Source organism: Sciurus vulgaris (assembly GCF_902686455.1).
Source record: "Sciurus vulgaris genome assembly, chromosome: 7".
Lineage (NCBI taxonomy): Eukaryota > Metazoa > Chordata > Mammalia > Rodentia > Sciuridae > Sciurus > Sciurus vulgaris.
In genome coordinates, this window is record NC_136467.1 from 127284478 (window position 1) to 127312030 (window position 27553).

The window sequence follows — 27553 nt, forward strand, 5'->3', positions numbered from 1 at the left end:
GACTGACATCTTGTTCTTAGATGTGGGGTCTCATGCTTCTCGAGGTCTACACCTTCCTGCCAAGTAACTACAGTCTGGTTTTCCTAAACATCTACACTAGGCTCTTCCTCTCCACTCCCTGCAACCCCCAACTCGCTGCCCAATTTATCTTGCACAAAGGATCCAGACTAGTCACTGCAAACACCACTTTCCTTTTCACTCCGAACTCAAAAACCATTGATGGCCCACTATATCTTGCTCTCATCCATCTCACACCTGTTTGACTTCTGGCCTCCCCAATTCCTGAGCATTCCAGATGAACATTCAGTTTCCTCCTGTGTCTACAGTTGTGTTATGACTTTTTTCTACCTCCATACTTTCATTCAAGCAGTATCCTGACCTGGAATATTTTCACCTTTCTCTCCAACCTGTCCAGTCCCCACCTCCTCCATGAAACCTACCCTGACTTGCCCAGCCTCACTTGTTTCTCTCTTCCAATTCTCAAAGCATTTAACATCTGTGACACTTAACCCAGTTACACACTCTCTTGAAGCTTCTGGATGAGGAAGTAGAATTTTTAAAAAGAGGTGGAATTATGAACAAGTAATTAATATGCAATTATATTAGTTATCCATTTTCCATTAATATTACCATAAGTTTACTGCCTTTAACAACCCATACTTATTGTCTTAGTTTTTTGTGAGTCAAAAATTTGGGCATAACTTAACAGGATGTTCTGTTTAGGGTCTCACAAGGCTGTCATCAAGGTGTCAACTGAATCAGGTTCTTATCTGGGGGCTCAACTGGAAAAGAATCTACTTCCGATCTTACTCAGGTATTGGCAGAATTCACATTCTTATAACCGGGAGACTAAGGGTCCTTGATTCCTATTGGCTAGAAGGTGGAGGCTGCTCTCAGATCCTCCCACTTCACAAGCCAGCAAAGAGAGTCTCTAGAGTGAGTCTGCTAGGAAGGAGGAGTCCTATGCAAAGTAACACAGTCACTGGAGTGACACTCCATCTGCTTTGCCATTTTTCATTGTTAAGAAGTCACGATTCCCAATCATACTCAGGGGAAGGAAGTCACACAAGGGCATGAGCACCACAAGATGAGGATTATGGGGCCCAACCTGGAGTCTGTCTACCATGACAATAATGAATAAGTGCCAGCTGGAGAGAGCAGGTCCTACTGAAGTTCAGAAGAAATATTCTTCCCACAGACCTGCTGGGGTTCATGTACTGAAGTAGAATCATCAGTTGTAAGCTCGTGCCACCCAGATGCCTGGGTACTTATTTTAATACCACTGGTTTGCAGGCAAAATGGTGGTCATTCAAGTTGTCCTGGATCTGACCTCCACAGTGGGAGCCATAGCATAAGCCTAGTTCAGGAAGGAGTCAGTGTCAGAGATCCAGGCATCAGATCATGGCTTTAGGGATGACGGAATAGGACATGTTCAAGAGGTGGCAGACCTGACGAGGTACCAGGCAGATTAACCGGGCACTGGGCCAGCTGGAGCAAGAAGAGAGAGGAGTCTAGGAGTATTCTTCTTTGGAGTACTCCTAGAAACAAAGAAATTCTTGATAAATTCATATATTCTGTAGAATCTTCCACTGACCATGTAGCATGAAAGTAAAAATGTTAACAGAGCAGTGAGTCTCCTTGAACTTGATGAAGTCCATGTGCACTTCTATGTCATGGGTCTGCCCATGTGGGGAGAGAGAGATGGCTCATGCCTTTCCAGCAAGTCACTGGCATTCTAAGAGAGAGAGAAAGAGAGTGAGAATCTCAATCAGTTCTCAGGTTCCTGTCACCTTCAAATTCCCTTCCAAATTTGCTCTTGAAGGTCACTCTGGGGGCCACCTTGGGAGCCTGTAGGGGATCATACCCTCCTTCTACACCTCACTGTGCTGCAGCAGCATGGTGTGACCTTGGACAAGTACCACCACTACTTGTCCCTATGTATCACATGAGTACCTTGTTTACAGTTCCCAGAGGGGTGCTGCAGGTGGGTTGCATGCTATTCAAAGAGAATCCCAGTGTTGGGGAGGTGCCTCAGGGTACACACCACCAGTGTGTTGGCGTCCAGCTCCTTGGCTGTACTCTCCAGATCAGCAACCAGGAGGCTGATCTGTGTTATTGCCTTGGAGAGGTCAAGGATTCTGGCCTCCTCTGCTGATGTGTCCTCCAGCTGGTCCAGATGCTGCTGAGGGAGAACATCCAGGTGTCCCTTGTCTTGATGCTGACTCACCAGCTCAGCCTCCAACTTGTGGTTTCCACAGTTTACCTGAAACTACAGAAAAGGGACTCCCTGAGCCTCAATGTCAGATGGCTCCCTCCTGGCCCTCCACCATCTGAATACCTGACTAGGAATGCTGATTCCTCAGTCCTTTCCCCTGGTGGACTGCCTCCCTATGTCACAGGAATCACAGAGGCAGCTGTGTTTCTCATAAAGGAAGACTAAACTTCCCTTCCCACCTAACATTTTTGGGAACATCTATAGATGTCAAGTCACAGCCAAGAAGAGAGGTCACCAAAATGAGCAAGAGAAATAAAGAGGTGGACTGTCAGGGACAGAAATGCAGCCCTCTGGTTTGTGTAGTAATTTTCATTTGCTGTAACTTAGGTCTCCTTTGATTGTCACCATGAGCCAGAGAGAGTAGGGTTGGTTTTCAGTTAATATGTCACATGAAGGTCAGTGGGCTAACATGCCCCAGGTCACTCCACTAGCCAGCCCTGAAGTCAAGCCCAACACCCAAGCATTCAGCCTCAGCGACCTTCCCACCCCATCAGGCTGCTCTGGGAACAGACAGACATCCAGAACAGGAAGAAACCCACCTGCAGAGCCTGCAGCTTCTCCTCCTCCTGAGCTTTGAGCCGCTGGAGTTCTCCAATGTCCTTTCTGAGCCTCCTGCATCTGCGGTTGAGTCGTTCCTGAAGAGACAGGCACAGCTGCTGATCAGACCAGTGGTAAGGGCGGCACCCACTGGGGGAACCCCGCAGAGCAAGGTGAGGTCCTGATCCCAGCATGAGGCTAATGTAAAATTCTGCCCCCCAAAAGTAGATACCTTTAAAGTAAGGAACTTGAGAGTTTAATTAATAGAAAATAATGGGAGAAAAGTAATTAGTAATTTTTTTAGTCTTAGATCCACACAGAAAGATAGTTACAGAACCATTTCCACTTGACTTTAGGGTGCTCCTCTCTCCACATATAAAAGTAAAAAAAAAAAATATATATATATATATATACATATATATATACACACACACTATATATATGTATATAGTATATGTTTACATATATACATATATTCACATATATTAAATTGATGCCTAAAATTATACATATTTATGGGATGCCATGCAATATTTCAATAAATATATTCATTGTGTAATGTTTAAATCTGGATAAGTATATAAGTATATTATATACTTAGAGATTTATCATTTTTGTGTGATAATAACACTAAAAATCCTTTCTTCTAGCTTTTTTCTTTCTTTTTCTTCTCTTTCTTTCTTTTTTTTTTTTTTAGTACTGGGGATTGAACCCAGAGGCACTTAACCACTGAGCCATATCCCCCATCCTTTTTATTTTTTATTTGAGACAGGGTCTCACTAAGTTACTGAGGCTGGTCCTGAACTTGCAATCCTCCTGTTTAGTCTCCCCAGTTGCTGGGATTAGAGGCATGTGCCACCCCACCTGACTACTTCTAGCTTTTTTTGGAAGCATACTGTACATTATCACTATCTACAGTCACCCTGCAGTATAACAGAACACCAGAACTTCTTTCTCCTCCCTAACTCTAACTTAGTACTCATTGACCAACTTTTCCCATAGTGGGTCTTCCAGTGCTTCTTACCATTTCACAGTAACAAGGGAACCAGCCTGGAGAGAACTGCCTTAAAGAGAAGATGGAGAGCTCTGGTGCCACTTCTTATTCCTACCACATCCTGTCCCAGGATGGACAGTAGAAGTCCTTTATTAGGTGCAAACCCATACCCTAGGCAGGCATGTGCTTCCTCTCTCAATCTTAAATCAGAATCTAGATGGGTCACTGCATCCCTGAAACTATGGATATAATAAATGATTTGAATTTTCTTTCCCTTTACTTTCTTTCTTTTTTTTTTTCTTATTTTTTAATTTTTTTTTTTATTTTCAGTACTGGGGATTGAACCCAAGGGCACTCTACTGCTGAGCTACATCATCAGTCCTTTAATTTTTTATTTTGAGACAGTGTCCCTCTAAATTGCCCAGGCAAGCCTTGAACTTGAGATCCTCCAGCCTCAATCTCCTGAGTTGCCAGGATGTACCACCACACCCAGATATGATTTAGGTCTCTAAAAAAAAAAAAAAAAAAAAATGCTTTTAGGTTTCTCATAACCCATGGAAAAAAAAATAAACAAAACTGGTTCAGATATCAATAGAGGCTGGTATTGAATTAAACAGAAGAAAGCAGGGGATTGTCAACTGAAGATTCTGGAAACATTCTTCTTGTAATCCCTTGTTCAAGTAGTATAGAATGCATTTGCCCTACCAAATTAAAAAAAATATTCACAACCATAGTAATAAAAACAGTACTGGTGCAAAAAGAAATTTAAAAATGAAAGAGAAGAGAGAGCTCAGGGACAGCCTATTCTTAGAGAAATTTTAAAAGAAAAAGCAGTGCACATATCAGCAGGAGTAGGAACAGAAGCTATAGAAGATGGTCCAGGGAAAACTGGCTTATGATAATGGAGAAATAAAACCAAGTCCCTATTTAAAAGACCTCAGTATGAAAAGTGAAAGTATAAAGTTAATAGAAAATAATATTATATATAAAGTTGTGACCTGAGGGGTAGAGAAATAATGCCATCAACAAACACCCCAAAGCAGGAGCCATTTGGAAAATGCTTGATTTGATCACATCAAAATTAATTATTTCTCTTTAATAACAGCACATGGACAAAATTAATAGAGAAATGACAGATTAGAGCGAGGTTTGGTGGCACACACCTGTAATCACATTGACTCAGGAGGTTGCTGCAGGAGGATTGCAAGTTCAAGGCCAGCCTCAGCAATTTAGCAAGGCACTGTCTCAAAAAGGACTGGGCTGTAGTTTAGTGATAAAGCACCCTGGGTTCAATCCCTAGTACTGAGAAAATGAAATGAAATACGATACAATACAATATGACATGATATGATACAATACAAACTATTCTAGCAACATTTGCAAGTGCACACAGGGCCCACCATCATATTTGTTAACTTGACCTAGACTGGCCTAGTTTCTCTCTCTGCCATCCTTCAAGACTAAAAGACATTTATCAGCCTCCATGACTGGAAACTCCAAACAATCCAAAGAATGAAATGAAGTGGCACGGAGAACCAGGAAGAATCTCCACCTATCGCCAGAAAGACATGAATAGTCCTCTCGTTTACTAGCCTATCCCACTCCCTCATTATTCCTATCCTATATCTGTAACCCCTCAGCCTCCTGCAGTTGAGCAGCTGATTCAGCTAAGCTCCCTCTTGGCCATTCTTTGATCACTGAACAAAGCCTTCCTTTCTCCCCAACACCGTCTCTTAGACATTAGTTTTTCTGTGAGATAAGCCTCTGAACCTGGGTTCTGTAACCCAGGGACAGTTGCCTGGTGAGAGGTCAGCTAGGGCATTCAGGCAAACCTGTCACTGGGTACTTCCTGTAGGCATTTCCCAACAGAGACAAAATTTTAAAACTTAAAGTAATAAGTGAGTGGCACTGTCACTCACTGGCCTTGCAGGGGAAGGTGACAAGCTGAGAAGGACTGTGGAATTTTCAGTGTGAGCACAAACGTACAGGTCTTAAAATTCTCAAACAGGCTTTGCCCGTCAATCTGCTCACTTTTGCCCCACAGTCAAATGTCTATGAGCAGTCTATCCTCGCCATTGTCCATCCTGATGGCCCCACACTCCTTGGCCATCTGCTTTGGTTTCTCATCCCACTCTTGAAACTCCTCTCTGCAGGGTGACCTGTGGTTTCCAGTGATGAAGTGAGGGGCCTTCATCGCAGCCCTTCCCTTCCTGGATGCAGTTCTCCCCTCATGTCCCACCCTGTCCTTCCCAGCCTTGTCCTTCCAACGGCTGCTTCTCTGTTTCTACGTTTCAAAATCCTGTAAAAAGAACCCCGATGAGAGGTTGGTTCCTTAACCCTTCCCATCTTAGACTATGTCCTTAATTTTCCCTTCTGGAGGCTTCAGATATTATCATAACTCTGAAACTAAATCTTTTTCCTAAAAGTTCATCTCATGTTTCCAATTGAGGTAAGTATCTCCTTTCCTGCTAGTTACTCAAAAAATCATTTGGAGAAATCAAGACTCATCACCGGCTTCCCTGACCTCTTCCACAACCCATTCCTCTTCCCCTTCGTATTTCTGTCATTGTACCCACTGTTCTGGCTGCCATTCTGTCACATTTCACTTTTTATCTGTGCTTCTCTTTCCTTCAAACTGGCTTCTCTTTGACAAAAACAAGCCCAAACTCCATCTGTCACCTGAGGCTCTTCTTTCTGTGACTTGAGTCCAGTTTACATTTCCAGGGCTTTCCCTCAGCTCCCTGCACACACTCTGCACTGGCCAACAGGATTGCTTGGGGTTTCCTGTACACACCCGTGAAGCCACACCTTCTTAGGGCTTATCTTTTACTTCCTCTTGACAAAAATACTGTCTTTTTCTGTGGGTCAGAACCCATTTTTCAATTCCAGTTTAAAAATTCAGAGTCTTATCTTCTGGCAGTTTAAAATTTAATAAAGGGTTTAAAGTCGACTTACTGACACTGTGTAAATGAGAAAAGAAAGCAGAGATAACAGCAATAAAGATAAATGCATGAAATGATGTAAGATTGCAGGTTATACAGATGTATCATTTACAATATCCAAAATGGGCAAGGTAGAGTTCTCTAAAAAAATGTTTTCATCCACTTTTGCATTAAAATAATATCGTGTGGGAGTATATCATGTAAAAATTTAAAAAGCAAAATTCTACGAACATTTACCTACCAAAAATACTCTTTAGGGGGGAAAAAGACAAATTGGAATATAGTGAATAATTTAATGCCTGTCTTGTCTTGAATGACTACTTTTCAAAGTTGGTGATTCTATAAGCTATCAGATAAAATGATTTCACAGTTAAAATTGGCAAACAAGAGTGTTAAGCAGTGATGGAACATGAAAAACTAACAACACTGAAATTTGTTCTGAAATAATTCACTAATAACATGTATAAAAGAAAATGCAGTTAACAGACAAAAAGCACCTGTTATGCTAAAAAAAAAACTATCTTTCAAAATGCATGTTTATACAGAATGATATCATCCACATGATCATGCTTTAGAAAAGTTCAGGAGATTAACATGAAAGGTTTATGAGTAAATATAGGAGTTCAACAAAGACTCTCATTTGAATCTGCAAGTATCAATGCCAAAAAATAAACCAACAACCAACATTATAAAATATAGATATAGCTAACTTCAATAGAGTCAGGGTACCTCAAGTTAAAGACAATTTAACTTCCAATTCAGAAACAGATAAAAACACATGGTGATACTTCCTGCTACTTGTCAAGACAACTAAATACACCCTCAAAAGTCATGATTCTTGAAGTAATCAAGAAATTTAATGCAATGACCTTTAAAATTCCAGGGCACACTCTAAAAAGCTTAGACACTGCCAGATATGGTGGCAAGCACCTGTAGTCTCAGCTACTCAGGAGGTGAAGCAGAAGGAATACTTGAATGCCAAGTTCAAGATCAGCCTGGACAGCATAGTGAGACCCCCATCTCAAACAAAACAAAAGCAAAAACTGAGAAAAAACATTCTTCTGACAGGACAGTCAAGTCACAAAAAATTTTCAATAGCAAAGATACTGCTAGATTTAAAAGTATACCATGAGACCAAAAGTATCAAAACTATGTAATAACATTAGAATTGAAACAATAATCAATGGAAAAGAGTGAAAGAAAAATCCATTCCATCATTATAAGAACTTATGTCAAATCAGAAATAACACATAAATGTGGAAAGGATTCCCTATTATAGAAATGTTTGCAGATGACTGGATACCAGAATAAAAAAAATTAACATGGATTTATCCTTCACAGCACACAATATATTAAATAAGCCTGAAATTAATAAATCTTTAAAAAAAAGAGCAGCATAATCATATTAGACAAATTTCCCAGTATTTGAGACAAGCAGATTTTATTTCTACGAGGAATATAAATGGTTTTAAATATAAAATTTCTTAAGTTTTTGACCACAAAATACAGGAAAAAGGAAAGGCAACAACAAAATGAAAAATATAGGCTAAACATAACTAATATAGTTTACTTTCCAAAAGTACTGTGAGGTGATGATATAGATCTTAAGTTCTGATTCTGTGGATAGGCAGTGACTCTTCATAGACAAAATAATCTCACCACCTGTTACATGAAGAATCAAAGTAAAACAACTGAAGTGGCTGTGGCACACTTATTAAACCAACAAAATACATGAAAGTGCTGTACACCATCATTGGTCAGTAAGGAAACAGGTATACAAAGAAGACTTGGTGGCATTACAAACCCTTCAGTCTTTCTGGAATACTGCATGATTCTTTTTCAAAGGATATTTATTTATGTCAGGCATGGTGATACATACCTGTAGTTCCAAAGAGTCTGGAGGAGGATGAGGCAGGAGGATGGCAAGTTTAAGGCCATCCTTAAACTTAGTGAGACATTGTCTCAAAAATTAAAAATGGGCTGGGATGTAGCTTAGTGGTAAGCCGCTGCTGAGTTCAATCCCTAGTACTGACAAAACAAAACAAAACCTGTTCTTTCAACGTTAACAGGTGCACACAGGGCCCACCATCATAATCTTCTACAGAAATAGCCTTAACTCTCTTGCCTCTTTCTCTACTTTTCAAGAAACTCCTTATCCTTTGGTAAACAGTTGTTTGTCCTCAAGCAGCCTCTTGGAACATCTCAGATCCCTGGTTTCAATCCGCAGATGGGTGCTCCCTCCTGCCTGCCAACTCTGTACAGGTTCTCTCATAGTTCACTTGCCTGAATCGTATCACCCAAACTGTCTTCTCTTTCCACACCTTTAGGGGGCTGGGGAGATAGCTCAGTTGGTAGAGTGCTTGCCTTGCATGCACAAGGCCATGGGTTTGATCCCCAGCACCACCAAAAAAAAAAAAAAAAACAAACAAACAAAAAAAAACCTTATCAAATTTGTGACTCAGTGCTAAGTAGCAAGTTATTTGCATAATAATTCTAAAGAAATTGCTTTGTTTCTTTCCACACCTTTTGCATCCCCACCTCTGCTTCATGTTATTGAGGAAATAAAAACTAGAACACCCAAGCCATCTCTAAAACTGCAAACTGCTTATACTTATAGATGACTTCTTTTGTCCCCTCTGGTATCATGGAAGAAGTGCAACTTCCCCCAGTCCAGGTTTCACTTCTCCACCCCCATCTGAAGGGCCTCTAGGCCTCATTCAATGCAACTTACCATCATGTCTTAAAAGGCTCTTCTCTCAGCATTGGAACACCATTTTCTTTGTCTTTCTCTGCCCTTCCGTGATACATTCTGTCTCCTTTTCTGGGATCTTCTCTACCCTACACCCTAATGATCACCTTTCCCATGACCTTCCCTGAAACTGATTTTGTCTCAAGACTCCCTCCTAAGAATATTGCATCAATTCCCTCGGATGTAAATATCATCTTCAAGCCAGGTGCAGTGGTGCGCACCTGTAATCCCAGCAACTTGCAAGCCTGAGGCAAGTGAATTGCAAGTTCAAGGCCAGCCTCAGCAACTTAGTGAAACCCTGTCTCAAAATACAAAGTAAGAAGAACTGGGGATGTAGCTCAGTGATAGCATGTCCCTGGGTTCAAGTTCCAGTACCATAACAAATAAACATCATCTTCATTCCTACTCTAGATTCTGAGAATATGACCCCAGACCCTCTTTGGAGATACAGAGTTGATATCCAACTGCATATCTAAGATCCCTACCATGATGTGTCTCAACTTGGACTCAATTTGTCCCAAGTGAAACTCTTGATGTTTCATTCAAACCTGTTCTCCCCAGTCCTTATCTGTCACATCATCCCTTCAGTTTCTCAAACCAGAAACTCATGAGGTTATCTTTGATTCTTTGATTTCCCTCACCCCACTTCTAACCTATCAGTAAATCCTGATAATTCAAACTCTGATTATAAATTCTTCACATATAATGAAACCTTCCAGACTTGAGCCTCTGCATATGTTCTCTTTCCCTCAGACTTTTCACTGGACCTTTTTTCTTCCTGTAGGTCTTACCTTCAATGTCACCTCCTCTGTGAGGCCCTGGCTGACCACACTAACATGGTCACTCATTACTCTCCATCTCAGGGTCTTGTTTGTTTTCTTCCTAGTTTATGAAATCATGTAGTTTGTTGATTTCTTATTTGTCTGTTTTCCGAAGTGCATTCTCATACTTCATCATACATACATTCAGAAAGAACTCACTGTGTTTTCCTTAAGTGAACAAATATTGTTGGTCTTTGTTTGTTCTACATTTCCTATCACTGTTTAAACATGAATTTGAAGACAACGATCATGAATCATCTTTGTACTTCCTACAACAGCTAGCATGACATTCTATACAAAGTGCAGACCTGGGTAAATCATTTAGTAGGTGAGTAGATATCTTCCTCTCATGCCTGTGGCTCATCTGTCAGCGGGAATCTCCTCCCTGTGCTCCTGAGGACACCAAACCTGGAGGGTGCAGAGCTCAAGAGCACTCTGCCTTTTCAATTTTCTGAACTATTTCTCTACTTTTCTGTAGTCACCCCCAAGCTGGAATATCTTCCTTCTCATTCATAACAATTGTTTCCAAAAATCAAGTGTCTAAAAGAAGACTTTGAAAACAGCCTTCGTCATTTGGATAGAAAGACATTCATGGTATACAAATACTGCTTGGATTGGGGCAAGCGAAGAGGTTGGTGAAAATAATTCTAGAGTAATTGACAAAATCAACATATATGAATATCCACAAAAATTCTGAAAAATAAGAGTATTGTGAGGATTTGAAGACCTATCTGTCATTTAAACATACTACCTGGTGGAACTGGGGAGTGGAAGCTCTTGATGCCCATGATGGCCATCATGCAGTTTCAGTTGCTTAAAGTTTATACCTTGCCTATAATCCCAGTGACTTGGGAGGTGAGATAAAAGGATCTCAAAGTTCCAGGACAGTCACAGCAACATAGAGAGACCCTGTCTCAATAAAAAATAAAATGGGCTGGGGATGCGACTCAGTGGTTAAGCTCCCCAGATTCAATCCCTGGTACCAAAAATAAAAATAACGTTTGCATCGGACTAGCAATAGTATACTTAGTCTTAAAGATTAATTAATATGCAGATCTGGCAGAGGACAGAAATTAGAGACCAAATAACTTTGTCAAACATGGATGATTATTTATTGGTTCCTAAGTAGACAGGAGTTGAAGGGTGGACTTCCCGGATTGAAGATGCACCTTAAGTGTAAAGACTGAAGGAGAGAATGGGAATGTGGCAACAACACAATGCCTTGGAACAACAGAACCTGTTTTAAGGATGTGACACCAACTATAAGCAAAACTCAGAAAATCATTAAGAAGAGAGAATTGTTCAATTTTGGTATTCCAGATGGTGACACAGATTTCTCTAGTAAATTAGCATCTACACCAAATATGCTTTTGCTTCATCAATATTCTGAATTAGGTGACTTAAATACCTGGCAAGAAAATACCATTACATGGCTAGGGGGCATAATTCAGTGGTAGAATGCTTGCCTAGCATGCTTGAGGCCCTGGGTTCCATCCCTAGCACTGAAAAAAATGAGAGAAAGGAGAAAGGAAGGGAGGGAGGAAGAGACCAATGCATGGGAAGAAGATGGAGCCTGGAAAGAAGTTCTGAGGCAGCAGAGAAAAGAAAGGAGCCAGACAACGAAGGGAGAAAATGGAAAAGGAAGCACAGTGGCTAACAAAGAAGGAAGAAGACAAAATTGGCAGGAAACTTTTATAACACGTGTTCTTCAAATGTCATGATACCTGTAGAAGAAATCTGAGCTCCACAAGTCAAGCAGTGTTTTATGGATTTGAGAGCATTTTCAGAATGTAAACACATTGCTTGATTTTAATTCACTCATCAAGCCACCCAGGACACCAGCGTTCTCCTCAAATACCTTGAATTCTTAGTGATTAAGACTCAAAAGAACAACAAAAATAAAACTTAGGAGACAATATTTTTTTAATGTTCTCTAGAGGTAAGACAATTATTTGCTATAGAGAAATTATTATGAATGAAATGTACTAGCACCTTTCAAGCTAGTTTTTGAGCTGAATAAGTGGGCATACATAATTTTATGGTATAAAAGAACTCCACTGTTTATTATACTTTCTTTAATGACCTAAATATAAAGTAAATGATTTTAATATTCTTTTGTTTCTACAAATACCTGACCCGAATTGAATAAATAGTAGTTGTCAGAAACTGGTACTGGCATATACGTCTTTAATTTGAATTGGTATTGTTTATGTTTGGTATGATATTAGAGTTGTTAATTTTGATTTTCCAGAAAATGACTTTAAGCACAGTAATTTCATTTATCATGAAAATTTTCTATATCACTATTTATTTTGGATGATGTTGTAATGTTATACATATTTATAATTTATAATGCATGCATAAACATTGAAAAGTAAAGAACAAATTTACAATATGTAAAATGGTTTGACACACAAGCAGGAATACACATAATAAAACTATAGAATCAAGAACATATGTAAGTAAATATATATTTATGGCATATTACAAAGTTGGCATTCAAATCAGTGGGAGAACTATATGGAATATTCAATAAATGGTGATAAGACAAATTGTAACTTGGAAAAAATACTTAAGATTACTAACTTACACTTTCACCAAAATATACCTTGGAGATTCCAAGTTCTCCAAAATATATATTGAAAGGTATTCTCACAACATTGTGTATAATCTCAAAACAAAACAATAACTTGGAAATAACACAATGTCTATTTATGTTACCTTCATAAAACTGAATACCATACAATTGTTGAAAAGATTTCAGAAGACCTGGATGTACTGATGGAAAATGGGAAAATATCCAAAATATATTTTTGAATGATAAAGATGAGCCATAGGGAAGAAAAAAAAAAGAATTGTGTGTGTGTGTGTGCATGTGTGTTTTCAAGAGTGCATTTGCACACACAATTTTCTGGAAGTATACACAAAAACCTAACAACGGTTACCTCTAGCACTGAGAATGCGGAAGGCAGGAAAATGATTTTTAGTTTTGATGGTATACCTTTTGCTGTTGTCTGAATTTACTACCAAGAGGTCGAAATTTTTCTGATAAAAAATTAAGTAAGATAAAAATAATCATGATAGGAATGAGAAAGGAAGGGGGAAGAAAAAGAGAGAATCAAATACTAATATCCAGGTTTCAATATACTTGCAGGATAATTGCAGCGTAGGTAAAACCTGATTTCACTTCTAGCCAAGTCTCTAGTACTATCAACCAGGGAGGTGTATTATCTGAGTACTGAACAGGCAGGCTTTACATCATCTGGTCCAACTTCATTCTACAGATGAGCAAACTGAGAGACTCATGCTTCCAGGAAATCTGCCATCCCAGTGACAGCATCACCTTTAAGCAGCCTCATATTAAAATTTGAAAGTCCAACATCAGTAGCAAAATATACACAGAAAAGCAAAGACAAAAATCCAAAATAGAATGAAGCAGAGGAAACAAAGGTATCAGTAATTGACCCTCTCTGTGAGGTGCCAGGCACAAAAGAGAATAGCTCAGGGAGTCAGGTGGGGGTGGTCAGCCTTACCTTGTAGTGACTGATAGCATTTTCAATGGTCGGCTCAGAATGAGACTGGTGTTCAGGGGACTCCAGGCATTCCACGCACAGGAGACATTTGCTCTTCTCACAGAACCTCTGAAACCTCTTCTGGTGCTTGTGGCAGATGTAAGGGTCCCCCAGTACTCCCTCAGAATAGGGCTTCCGGCAGAGGGGACAGCATAGAGCCTCAGAGGCCAAGGCCTTGTCCATGTGCTGGGCCAGGCACACTTGACAGAAGAGGTGTTTGCAATCCGTGCGCACAGCCTCCTTTGGATGTTCTTGGCAGATGGGGCAGACATCTTCCTCCTGGCTGTCCTCTTGTAAGGAGACCATGGTCTCCACCCTGTCCCACCAGCCTCCTCAGTGGGTCTTCTGAAGAATCCCGTGACACTTGACAGCTCTAAATGAGAGGACTCAGCTGGAAAGAAGCAGCCCTGGACAGGCCTTGAGAAAATGCTCCAACTCAGGCTCCAACTTCAGGCAATAGCCCCCTCTCCATCAAGGGAGACCACACAGACCACCTAAACCATGATTCTGCATGAGTTTCAGAGATACCTCATCAGCCTTGCCATGCGCCCTCTGGGTTCCCTATATTTGCTAAACTTGAAATCAGTATTTTCCATACAACTATAAGAAGCAGGTGATTCAAAAACTATTTTTCCCTGCTTTTCTCTTGAGAGTTTTCTGTGAATATTTATGCAATTCTAAGTTAAATGGACTGGATGTTATTGTCATGGCCAGAAGCAAAACCATCATAATTTACAAGTTGAAAGTCCTCTCTGATTTGCTTTTGGTTGCCGGAGTTTGGCAGGAGTTTGGATTGTTCTCACCCACAGTAACGCAATACTATTGATGGTTACAGCCAACCATGTATAGCACCACCTTGTTGGGAAGTCATTTTCCTAACCAGCATCTTTTGCAGGGTTGTAGATGCCACAATGACAGAGAAAGAGAAAGAAAACAGAACAGAAAGCAAAACAGAGACTTGTGTAATGTTTGAAGCTACCTTTTTCTTTCCTTTCAAACCATCTCCAAAGATGACCCAAAGGAAGTCCCGGCTACACCACTTCCCTTAAATGCAGTGTGTTCACTCTCATTGCCTCATCCTGCATTTCTTGGTCAATCTCCTTCCCTCCAAAAGCTCTTTTATAATCCTACCTCAATTTCTCCTTTTCGATTTCAGGTCATTTTCTCAGGCTCCAGATCTGAGGAGAAGGCTGGCAGGCGAATGGTTCTTTCTTAAACGATGCCAATTATATATGTTCGTGTGTCAGTAAAACTGGGGGAGAGGTTGAGCAACTCACCCTATCTTAGAAACACTGAATTACCAGGAAAATGAAAGTCCCCATGACCTAAGGTAACTGGAAGAAGAAGTGGACTTTGGTTGTTGCAGGGTGTGGCTTGCTTGCTCATGGGAAAGAGAAAAGTCTTGGTGCTTTTAATGCAAATCTTACAGAAACTGACAGTCAGCCCAGAATGGAGCTGACCAGAAGACCAGCTTGTGGAACTGTAGGATCCAGTTATCATGAAGCCTTGACACCTGTTGCTGGATGATGCTGAAACAGCAGCTGCCTACCCCACTGTCCTCCAATAACCTTTCAGTCAGGCTGGTCTCAGCATTGACCGTGGGAGAGACCCCAGAGGGTACCAGTAACAAGGACTATCACTTAAGGCTTTTAAGGATCTGAGATTCTTATTTGAAAACCTCACTTCATAGTCTCCTCCCTCAATCCTACTTTGCCACTGATTGCTGTGGAGTTGTGTGATATTATATAAGTATACTTTTGGTCTTCATCCCTGGTGCTGGCAGAGAACTCCTAAAACAATTGTAGTTTCCTGAGTAATAGAGGTGACTGGTGTGTCTTTTGCTATTCAGAATAGGACTCTTTCAACCACACCTGAGTGTGTCAGTTTATGCTAACTAGGTGGCTCTTAAAAGATGGGGCCAGTTGCTGGAAGAGCCAATCATAATTAGAGAGTTGGAACTTACAGTCCCATTCCCTACCTCGAGAATGGAGAGAGGGGCCTGGGAACTGGCCAATGATTTGATCAATTATACCTATATATTGAAATATTCCAGGATGGTAAACGTATTCACATGCTGGGAGGGTAGTGTACCCTAAACTTGGTGGGGACAGAAGCTCCTGTGCTCACTTCCCTTCCAGAGCTTACCCTATGTACCTCTTCACCTGGTTGTTGTTTGTACCTTCTTTGCACCAAATCAGCAATAGTAATTAAGGTGTTTCTGAGTTCCGTGCAACATTATAGTAAATTGTTAAAGGAAGGCATGGGAAATTCCAACTAATAGCCAAATCAGCCACAATTGTGGGTAACCTGGGGACCCACCTCACAGGTGAGGTGGGAAACTTCCTCATTCCATACATCCACATCCTGACCATTATTTCCCAGACTCAAAGTAAGAATACCTGTCTGCTGGATCTCTGGTTGTCTACTCTGGCTCTACCCTTCACACACCTCTCTCCCTTCATTGAGGACTTGGGTACAAGGATCGCAGGCTTTTCCCTACCCCATCTGGTGCCATTATCCTAGGTGGGAGACTGTGTAAATGGTTGTCCAACACTGAAGTCCCTCAGTTCCCTGCTCACATCTAATGACCTTCCTTTTTGCCACCTACCCTGTGACCACTCTGTACTTCATCAGAGTTTATATTTCACTACCTGAAATCACAAATCTAGGCATCAACCTCATCCTACCATTTCTGTAAGCTGCTCACTGCACACCTGTTCTTTAACCCTTAGTCCTTGACCCTCCTGCTTTGGACATTTCTGCTCTATTTTGTGGGATAATGTAAAAAAACAAAATGTAGAAAAATTAAATAAACTGTCCAAGGTAATTAAATTAAATAAACTGTCCAAGGGTAAACCTAGATCTTGGATTCAGATTTGGATGTCTGTCATCCCAGACCCAGGACTTCCTTCCCACAAAATGCCATCTCTCTCCATGCCTTTTCTTGCCCTTGATAAGTAAGTGGGTGAATGGGCAGATGGATAGAAAGACTGATAAGAGGATAAGTGGTCAGACACATGAAGAAAAATAGCATTTTATGCCAATGTGGAATACTAATCATATAGTAACTTTTACTATAATTATTTAGGTACTTGTCATGATTTTCCTACAGGTCTATTGAACAACTTAAAAGCAGGAACCCACTATTTTAGTAGTACTAGCATGTGTGTGTGTTGGGGACTGAACCTATGGCTTTATGCATATGCTTTACCAACTGAGCTAAATCCCCAACTCCCTGAGTAATATTAGCTTAGGAAAAAATAGTAAATAAGGCTGGAAATTTATGAAGTAAGGGTTTTTATACACAATTGCCTGGTGATAACTCAAAATACTCTGCAGACAACAAACTTACACAAAAAGTACTTCTATAAGGACATCTATTAAGCAATTATCTGTTTAACCTTGGACTGATGTTACTCAAGTTATTTACCATTGTGGCCAAGAAATAACATTTCAAAATATCTGACGTAATCCTAGTCTTTGACAACTTAAAAAACTTCCCCTTGTCTCCACCCCCTGGAATACACCCACAGTTTGCTATGGCATGGGTAACAATCCCTTTGCAGTGCTAGCGCAAATAAATATCAGTATTCTTGGGAACACATGGTTTTTAAAGTTTAGATTGACAATCCTAAACTTGAATCTCAGTGATATTTCCTCAATGTACATACAAACTGATGACTCTGAAACCTTAGTTCAGCAGTCCCCTCCTTGAAATTCTCTTTCCCTTGGCTATTGGTTCCCTCTCGCCTCATCTCTGTAATCATCCATAAAAGGTGGTCTGCTCCATCCTGGTGCCATGAGGTGTAGCTGCATGAACTTCCAAGGCAGAGGGCCAGGTCCACACCACCACTCTGCCTTCCCACCTGAGTGTCAGTGCCACTCAAATTCTTTTCATCCTGGTCTTGATCTCCTTGAGTTTAAATTCTTACACATCCTTGGATGTCCCATCACCGCTTCAATGGGCCTTCTAAATCATTCCTACCTGGATTTTACCTGCCACTCTGGCCAGAAGAGGATTAGAGTGGGTGCTTCAGCTGAATCTTTTGGCAGCTGACTCTGGGTGGACAGTCAGTGGCACTGTCTCTCAAGACAGGATATGTCTTCTTCCTTTCACCTCTGGAAGGCAGACTGCTGCTGCCTTGACTCCAGAGCACTAGGATATTTCTTTTAAAGATGGTGGCTTAAAATTTAGCAGTATAAATTACTCAGAGCAAAAAATACTTAGCCGCACATCAAGAATACAAATAATGATAAATGCTGGAGATTCCCCACCAGGAAATGCCGTGGTGCCATGTTGGGCCTAACTCGAGTCTTGCTGCCTCCTGGGAGTGCCGTGTGCCGCAGACCGGGCCCAAGCCCCGGCAGAGCCTGGGACAAGGTCTCCAGAACTACTGGCAGATAATTTTGGAGGACTTCATATTCAGAGGTCTATATAAAGGATTCCTCCTGTCCGTAACCTGTTGGCTGAGGCTCTGCAGCTCACCCCTACTCTCAGTGTGGTCAGTCTCCATTAATTGGATCCTGTGATTCCCATTCTCTGCTGTGTTGGATGTCAGGAGCATTGCAATCCCTCTGGGAGTCACCACACCAGATACATCCTACTCAGATATGACTGCTGGATCAGCAAAGGAGGTGGAAGTTCCCTACCTTTCAAGATGAAGTGGCACTAGGGTGTGAGAGTCCGGTGAAAGAGACCCAGGGGGCCTAGGGGGCAGCACATCCCCAGAAGCCAAGTCTATTCCAGGTAGTACCAGGGGTTAGGTTCTGGGCTAGAAAAATCCTGGTGTTTTGAATATGTTCAGGTCCAGTTCAGACTCTTTTTATTATTATTATTATTATTATTATTATTATTAGATTCATTGTACACAAATGGGGTACAACTTTTCATTTCTCTGGATGTTCACAAAGAAGAGTCACACAGTTTGAGTAATCATACATGTGCATAGGGTGATGATGTCTGTCCCATTCTATTATCTTTCCTTCCCTGGCCCCCTCCCCACCCCTCATTTCCCTCTACACATCCATCCTTCCTCCATTCTTCCCTTTCCCCTTCCCCCACCCTATGTGTCATCATCCAATTATCAGAGAAGTCATTCAGTCTTTGGTTTTTTGGGATTGACTTATTTCACTTTACATGATATTCTCCAACTCCATTCATTTACCTGCAAATACCATAATTTTATTCTTCTTTATGAATGAATCAGTTCAGACTCTTGATCCCACAGCCACTTCTTTATTTATTTGAATTTTTATTTTTACAGACTGCATTTTGATTCATTATACACAAATGGGGTACAACTTTTCATTTCTATGGTTGTACATAATGTAGATTCACACCATTCATGTAATCATAAATATACATAGGGTAATACTGTCTGTCTCATTCTACTATCTTTCCTTCCCCCACCCCCTCCCACCCCATTTTCCTCTACACCATCCAAAGTTCCTTCATTCTTCTCTCCTCCTGCCCCCACCCCATTATGTATCATCATCCACTTATCAGAGAAAACATTCAGCCTTTGATTTTTTGGGGCTTGGCCTATTTCACTTAGCATGGTATTCTCCAACTTCATCCATTTACCAGCAAATGCCAAAGTTTTATTCTTCTTTATGGCTGAGTAATATTTCATTGTGTATATATACCACAGTTTCTTTATCCATTCATCAATTGAAGGGCATCAAGGTTGGTTCCACAATGTAGCTATTGTGAATTGAGCAGCTATGAACATTGATGTGGCTGTGTCGCTGTAGTATGCTGATTTAAAGTCCTTTGGGTATAAACCGAGGAGTGGGATAGCTGGGTCAAATGGTGGGCCCATTCCAAGCTTTCTGAGGAATCTCAAATTGGCTGCACCAATTTGCAACTCCACCAGCAATGCATGAGCATGCCTTTTTCCCCACATCCTCTCCAACACTTATTATTGCTTGTGTTCTTGATAATAGGCATTCTAATTGGAGTTAGATGAAATCTTAGGGTGCTCTTAATTTGCATTTCTCTAATTACTAGAGATGATGAGCACTTTTTCATATATTTGTTGGTCACCTGTATATCTTCTTTTGTGAAGTGTTTGTCCATTTCCTTAGCCCATTTATTGATTGGGTTCTTTGTATTTTGGGCATAAAGTTTTTTAAGTTCTTTATAAACTTTGGAGATGAGTGCTCTGTCTGAAGTGTGTGTGGAAAAGATTTTCTCCCACTCTGTAGGCTCTCTTTTCACATTATTGATTGTTTCCTGTGCTGAGAAAAAGACTTTTTAGTTTGAGTCTATCCCATTTATTGATTCTTGCTTTATTTCTTGTGCTATGAGGGTCTTGTTAAGGAAGTCTGGTCCTAAGCCAACATGATGGATATTCAGGCCTACTTTTTCTTCTATTTGGTGAAGGGTCTTGGGTCTAATTCCTAGATCCTCGATCCATTTTGGAGATGAGTGCTCTGTCTGAAGTGCCACAGCCACTTCTTGAGTGAGGGTACCCGTCTTGGTAGTGAACGGAAGAGGGCCTGGTCCCAGGGCCAGTGCAGAAGGCACTTTCATCATCTCACTCACTGCAAATGTCATGTGAGGCTTCATGGAAGTATTAAGAGATCCAATTAAGAAGAATAGTTCTGAGTCTAAACCAGCCCAGAGTGGTTTCTTCAGGGGGAACTTCCCGCTCAGCTGTCCTGAATCTGTGGAGGCTAGTCCAGCAGTTAATGAGAAGTACGTGTATTCCACTCATAATTATGGGACCACTCAGAGGCATGGGTGTCCAGGACTGCCTTATGCTATGATCATCCCTCGTTCTGGCCTGAGTGACCTGCCATTGCCCATAGAGGAACGCTGTGGAGACAGTGTGAGCTCTGAAGGAGAGTGTTCCTACCTGGTGTCCTGGTGGTCTTTCTCAGGATGGCTTCCTTCTCAACTGTGACAAGTTCAGGGGCATGAGCAGGGGGAAGGTTATTAGACTTCATCAGCGGAAGCAGGACGACATATCAGGTGAGGATAGCAGTGCAACACAGAGTTGGGATGAGGAGCTTTCTCCTTCCACTGTGTTGTGCACAGCAACACTGCACACACCTACAAGCATCACCTTAACTGTTAGAAGAAGCAAACCCAAGAAGCATGAAAAGAATCCAGAAAGGGTCGTGCAGCACCAAAGACAAAGAAAACCAAGAATTCTTCCTCTGAAGCACAGAATTTAGATGAGAATACAACGTAGGACTGGGAAAATCAAATAAGACTATGGACTGCTCAGTATGAAGAAGCTTTCACTAATCAGTACAGTGCAGATGTACAGAACGCTCTTGAACAGCATCTGCATTCTAGCAAGGAATTTGTGGGCAAACCTGCTATTTTAGACACTATTAATAAGACTGAATTGGCCTGTAATAATACACCTATTGGGTTCTCAAATGCAGTTACAGCTGGGAAGAGTTAGTTGGGTTCAAAAGCACCATAAAATCCTGAGGGCTGCAAGGGATTTGGCTTTGGATACTGTTAGAGTACCGCAGGAAAGTCATGTGTGGTCAGCAACAATTTGAGGTCAATGGGCATGTCTTCAAAAAATCATATCCCTTTGTGCTCTTCTACTCAGAATTCAACGGTGTAGAGATGTGCGTGGATGCCCATACTTTCGGTAAGGATGCTCACTTCATCAGAAGATCTTGTACATCAAATGCAGAGGTGCGACACATGATTGCAGATGGGATGATTCACCTGTGTATCTATGCTGTTTCTGACATCACCAAGGATGCTGAAGTCACCATTGCATTTGATTATGAGTAGAGTAACTGTAATTATAAAGGGGACTGTGCATGTCACAAGGGGAACCGGAATTGCCCTATACAGAAAAGGGATTCAAATGCTGCAGAACTGCCACTCCCACCTCCTCCAACCCTACCTACCCTCAGGGCAGAGACTAGACGTAGAAAAGCACAAAGGAAAAGCTAGAGAAGGAGCAGCCGAATGAGGCTCCAGAGGAGAATAATGACCAGCAACCACAAGAAGCTCCAGAAAAAATAACTTCATCCAGTGATCATGAGGAAGTAGATAATCCAGAAGGAAAAACAACAACAACAACAACAAAAAAAAAAAAAGGAGAAAGAAGATGTTATAGATGACCAGGAGAAGGCAGCTCAGAGCAGAAGGTCCCAGGAGGATAGGAAGGTTGAAGCCATTATGAATGCTTTCAACAACTTAGAGAAAAGAAAGAAATGGTGAGATCAGCCCTTAGAATACAGCCCTTATATAAAGATTACTATCACCACCTCAAAGACTCCTGTTGGAGAAGAGACAAAAATAGAAGCATCTGAATCTGAAGTTAGGAACCCTGCTTCAAATGTTTCCATCCCAAGCATCCCACAGAGTATTGGTGTGAACACCTGGAGGTCTTCCCAAACAGTGGATGTTGCTGCAGAAAAACCAGTCCCCAAACGACTTCCAGCAAAGCCTTCCAGACCCTGACCAAAGAGTAGAATTTCTCCGTACCAGACCAATTAAGCCCAAAGACTAAAATGTCAGAAGCAGGCCAGTGCACAACAGGCGGAGTTGTCACAAGTTGCCTTGGAAGAGGGAGGAAATAACAGCTTAGTAACTCCCACTGAAGCTGGAAGTACAGACAGTTCAGGAGAAAAAGGGCAGTTAACAGGACCCGACCCGACTGTGGTATCACCTACTGGATCTCATGTCAACCGTGATACATCTAAGCACCCCAAACCCAGAAAGTATCTGGTTATACAATGACTGAATGACAAGGCAGAGAACCAAGAGTGCCCTGTTGAGTGCCCTTTATGTATCACCATGGACCAAACTGTACTGGCAACACTGCTGAACATGTTACTGGGACTTATTCATTCCCTGTTAATTTGCACAGTCCCCAAACACTACATTCACTTTGGCTTACCCTTTGTGCCTGAGAGGTGTCCTCCAAGGTCCCTTCTGCCTGATGTCACATTTGGCTCCTATAAGAAGCGCTGGATAAAGCAAGCCTTGGAAGAAGGGATGACTCAAACATCTCTACCCCAAGAGACTATACCAAAGTAAGGCAAATAGTAATTCTAGTGTCTGCAAAGACAAGGCAGACTTGAGCCCATTAAAGAAACGGAAGTCTCACTATCTGATGGAGCAGAATGCACCAAGTAACTTTGGCCTCTGTCTCCAGTCACACCACCCGCTTCCAGTTCAGGCTCAAAGAGTCCCCAGCTGACCACACCTGGCCAGACTCACCCAGGAGAAAAGGAGTGTCAAAATGGATACAGCCTCATGTTCTTGCCAATCGTGTCTCTTACTACTGCTAGTTGCTGCAACACTCCTCTGCAGTTTGAACTTTGTCACCAAAAAGACCTGGATTTGACAAAAGTAGGGTACCTTGATTCCAACACTAACAACTGTACTGACAGACCTTTCCTGCTCAACTCAGGGCATTCTCACCTGGCTCCTCATCCCTCCATCGGGCCCACCTCAGAGACTGGCTTCCTAAACAGAAGTGGAGATGGACATGAGACCCTCCTGAGAAACTCAGACCAGGCACTTCAGATAGAGTTCAATCTGATCTATGCCTACTCTCCTTTGAACACTATGCCTCAAGCAGATGGATTATGTAGAAGATCTTCCCTAGTGGGGGATAGGAAGCCTCTACATTTGGGTGGGGGATATTGTTCCCCAGCCGAAGGGTTCCCCAGCAGATATGAACATGGCTTTATGAAAGACCTCTCTTGAGGATCCACATCACCTGGTGGTGAAAGGACCTGTGAAGGGGTCCCATCTGCTCCCAGAACCTACCAAAGTGGAAAAGGTATCCCTGCTGGAGTACTGTAAATGGAAAGAAGAAGCCAAGGAAAATTCTGCTGATGGGGGAAGAGATTTTGCACAGAGCAAAAGCAAGTCTGCAGGAACTGGGCAAAGCAACAGTAATTCTGTTTCTGACACTGGTGTTCATGGTGTGCAGGGAACCTCATCCCCAACCCCATCATCCCCTCACAAAAATTTCTCCCAATCTCATTCCTCGATGTCACATTTGGAGGCGGTAAGCCCATTCGATTCCAGAGGCACTTCATCTCACTGCAGACCTCAAGGGAATATCAGTAGTAGGTGGATGGTTCCCACATCAGTAGAAAGACTTGGAGGAGGAAGAATCCTTAAGGTCCTCCAAAGCAGTGTGAGTGTGGCCCAAAAGGGAGAGCCCTCTCCCCTGTGGGAGAGTTACATCGCAGAGAAAGATTCAGAGTCTGCAGATGGAGAAGGCTCAGAGACATTGAGCTCAGCACTCTCTAAAGGAGCAACTGTTTACAGCCCTTCCCGATACAGCTACCAGCTCCTGCAGTGTGATAGTCCACGGACAGAATCACAAAGTCTTCAACAGAGTTCCCCTCCCTTTGGAGGACATCCCTTCCAATCTCCAGGATACAGTTATCAAACTACTGCACTGAGACCTGGAACTCCCACTTCTCACAGTTCTTCTGAATCATCCCTCTCTTCTGGATCCTATTCCAGCCCCAGCCACCCTAGGTCCACAGAATCGTTGGTCCCATTCACAGGGACACCAGGGTATTATAGCAGCCAGCCACATTCTAGAAACAGCACTGGCAGCAATCTTCCCAGGAGGAGCTGTCCTTCTAATGCTGCTAGCCCTACCCTACAGGGCCTCTCAGACTCGCCAACCTCAGACTTGGCTTCTTAGTCCAGCACAGGAACTCTGAGTTCCACCTCCTTTCCTCAGAACTCTAGATCGTCACATAATCAGACTTACAGGCTATCAGTCTGCCCAGTGCTGGGCAGTCCACTGCCAACCAGGCCTCCAAGGCATCTGCAGTTTCCAATTCACAGCACCACCCACACTGTGGGAGTGGGAAAGTACCGACTCCAGGCACTGCAGGGGTCAGGAGTCAAGACTCAGACAGGACTTTCCTAGGGCTTCTGGACATGGGCAAACAGAACTGAACAAGCCCACAGCTGCTTCCTTCCAGCTGCCTCTGGGACCTGGGCCGAGCATATTGCTAGAGGAGGGGTTACCGGATGCCAGAGGATCGGGTTTGATCGACAAGAAACAAGACTTGTGGTTGCAACTGAACTTGGAAAAAGATGTAAGTCTTATCTGAAGCAGACATTATAAAGAAGTTTCTCCCTGCTGTAGAGTACATTATTGACAAGCAAATGGTGTTTTGGTTAGTAACGGTTCTAAGTGCTATGAGTTGTGTTGAAGCCACCGTCTCCCATCCTTGCCTGTAGCCTGTAGTCACTTGTGCAGTGAGGACATCTTTTTAAATTAAAAAAAAAAAAAAAAAAAAACAAAAAAAAAAAACAGAAAAAAAAAAGTTTTTGTTTCACAGGGAAAAAAGTGAAAAGAGCCCCAAACCATCTGAACAATGTTAGGGTTTTATGAACTTAAGAATAAAGGTAGGTACGTTACTATTCACCCTAAGACAATGATTCCAAAGCAGACATCTGATCAAGATGTGTCCACCAAGTGTACTCCCTACCTTTGTCTTAAAATCACCAGGAAATAGACAGGGATAGTAAAGCGTGGATCTTCCTCTGACTGAGGGATGCTTGGCTCTCTGGAGACAAGCTGTGGTCAGCTCTTGATTTTGGGAGCAGACAATCTCTTACTCCTCCTTCCCAAGCTGTTACACAGTTTAGGAACTCATGGAGTAACTAAACAGAAGCGGAATGAGAAGTGAGATGGGCCAATTACATTGCTACTTAACAGCTTTGGGCAAGAGATTTGATTAGGAAGGAATCCAAGTGGTCTGGAATTTCTTTGAGTTTTATTTTTTTCTACTCCTGACTAGTCAGGAGTTGATGATCCCATGAGCAGCACCACCTCCATGATTGGAGAGCTCGCACTTGTGACTTGCAGGGTAAGAATGGGAAGATGGGTTTGTGGAGTGGCACCGACAGGACTGTGGCTGTGTGTGGGCCTGCCCCACGTCTCCTTGGGGGATGCTTATGTGAGAGTGGGCCAGTGTGGGAGTTAGCAAGCCACCACACCCCTAACACTGTTCTGGATGAGAGAAGAGAACAGACTGGCTTCTCCCCGTCAGTGCACTGTGCCTATTGCACACCTCTGGAGGAGCCCTGGAGCCAGCCCAGGTGGGGTGCACAATCTTAAAATTCCACATGGTTGCCAGCTTATTTCTTTCACTGTTTACTCTAATATCCGGAGTGTTTTTATTTATCTAATTTTGGGTTCAGTTGTAACCATGGTAGGGGTAGGGCGTATACGACAGGTGTGATTCCTGGTGCTACAGTGGACCTTACTTCTTTTCTTTTGGACAAGGTAATACTGTGAGTCCCCCTCCTTCCCTCTAATTTGTTCTCTTTTTTAACCAGCCTCTTGCATCCCTTTCTTTTCTGTCCTGTCCTACAACTATCATATGCAGTCTTCTCTGTGTGTGACTGTTACAAAGTTTCACTTTTCAAAATTGAAATGAGGTGTTTGCTCAAATAAGGGAAGATCTTTATTTCAATGCTGAAACCTCAGCAGAGTGCTTTCCCTTCTGTTGTTTCCCCCACAAACCCATCAGTCTGGGAGAGCTTCACAGTGGGAATCATGTTGCCTGGGAGGCAGGTCTCTTTGTATTTGTGTAGTATATAAAAGTATGTATAGTCTCTCCATTTGGGCTGGGGTTTGCATTCTCTCCTTGGCTTTTTTTTTTTTTTTTTTTTTGTGGGGGGGGGTGCTGGGGATGGAACCCAGGGCCTTGTGCTTACAAGGAGCACTCTACCGACTGAGCTATCTCCCTAGCCCCTCCCCTTGGCTATTAACCAAGGGGAGAGACCAGCCAGCAGGCAGCCCTCACCCTGCTTGGTACGCTCAGAGACCCTGGCCACTCTGTGTGGGGTGTGGGCTGTGTGTAGTCAAGACCAGACCTCTGGGGGAGTGGGGGTGTGGGGTGGGGGGAACTCTTGGAAGGGAAGAAGTTTCACTTCTTTTTCAAGTGGAGTGTTTACACCTTGCTGTAACATTTGAACTTTCATAAGAGATGTAATAATTTTGATAATAAAATTCTTAACCATAAAAAAATAAAGAAAGAAATGCTGGAAATCAGTATGGAAGTTCCTCAAAAGACTAAGAAGAGGATTACCATATGACTCAGCTATATCACTCCTTGGTATTTACCCAAAATAATTAAAGTCAGCACATTATAGTGACACATGCCTACCCATGTTTGTAGCAGCACAATTAATGATAGCCAAATTATGGGACCAGTCCAGTTATCTATCAATAGATGATGGATAAAGGATAATGGAGTTTTACTCAGCCATAAAGAAGAATGAAATTATGGCATTTGCAGGAAAATGGACAGAACTTGAGAGCATTCTTAAGCAATATTAGCCAAACTCAGAAAGTCAAGAGTTTTATGTTTTCTCTTGTATGTGGAAGCTAGAGAAGAAAACATGGTGGGGGGAATCTCAGAGAGACCAGTAGAATAGAAAAAGGGGACCGGGGGAGGGAGAAGAAGAAGGTAATGGGAAGTATTGAGAAATGAAATTCACCAAATTATATTGTTATATTGTGTGCATATTCAGATATGTAACAACAGATTCCACTATTATGTATAATTGCAATGCACAAACAAAAAGAAAAAGAAAAAACATCTGGATGTGTAAAATTAGTCATGAAATATGTAGACTGAGGGTGGAATTAGGGGAGAAAAAATGAAAAATTGTATGAGAGGAAGA

At 42.0% G+C, this 27553-nt stretch overlaps 1 protein-coding gene and 1 pseudogene across 3 annotated transcripts; one reads left to right on the forward strand and one right to left on the reverse strand.

Moving 5' to 3' along the window:
- Nucleotides 1–618: 618 nt before the first annotated feature.
- Nucleotides 619–15081, reverse strand: TRIM40 (tripartite motif containing 40). 2 transcript variants are annotated; one of them, XM_079149098.1, is made up of 5 exons: nucleotides 15022–15081; nucleotides 13852–14384; nucleotides 2815–2910; nucleotides 2045–2269; nucleotides 619–1735 (listed from the first exon to the last, which is right to left on the reverse strand). In XM_079149098.1, exons 2-5 carry the CDS (start codon nucleotides 14194–14196, stop codon nucleotides 1667–1669), a joined length of 735 nt encoding a protein of 244 aa, XP_079005224.1. In that variant the 5' UTR covers nucleotides 14197–14384; nucleotides 15022–15081; the 3' UTR covers nucleotides 619–1666. The 2 variants fall into 2 exon arrangements, with proteins under 2 accessions (XP_079005224.1, XP_079005225.1); XM_079149099.1 differs by having other exon boundaries at nucleotides 13852–14263; nucleotides 15022–15057.
- A 3405-nt stretch (nucleotides 15082–18486) lies between these two features.
- On the forward strand, nucleotides 18487–24930 carry LOC306666326 (histone-lysine N-methyltransferase SETD5-like; annotated as a pseudogene). Its single transcript has 2 exons — nucleotides 18487–18525; nucleotides 20553–24930. The product of its transcript is annotated as a histone-lysine N-methyltransferase SETD5-like (transcript).
- The last annotated feature ends 2623 nt before the right edge of the window (nucleotides 24931–27553 follow it).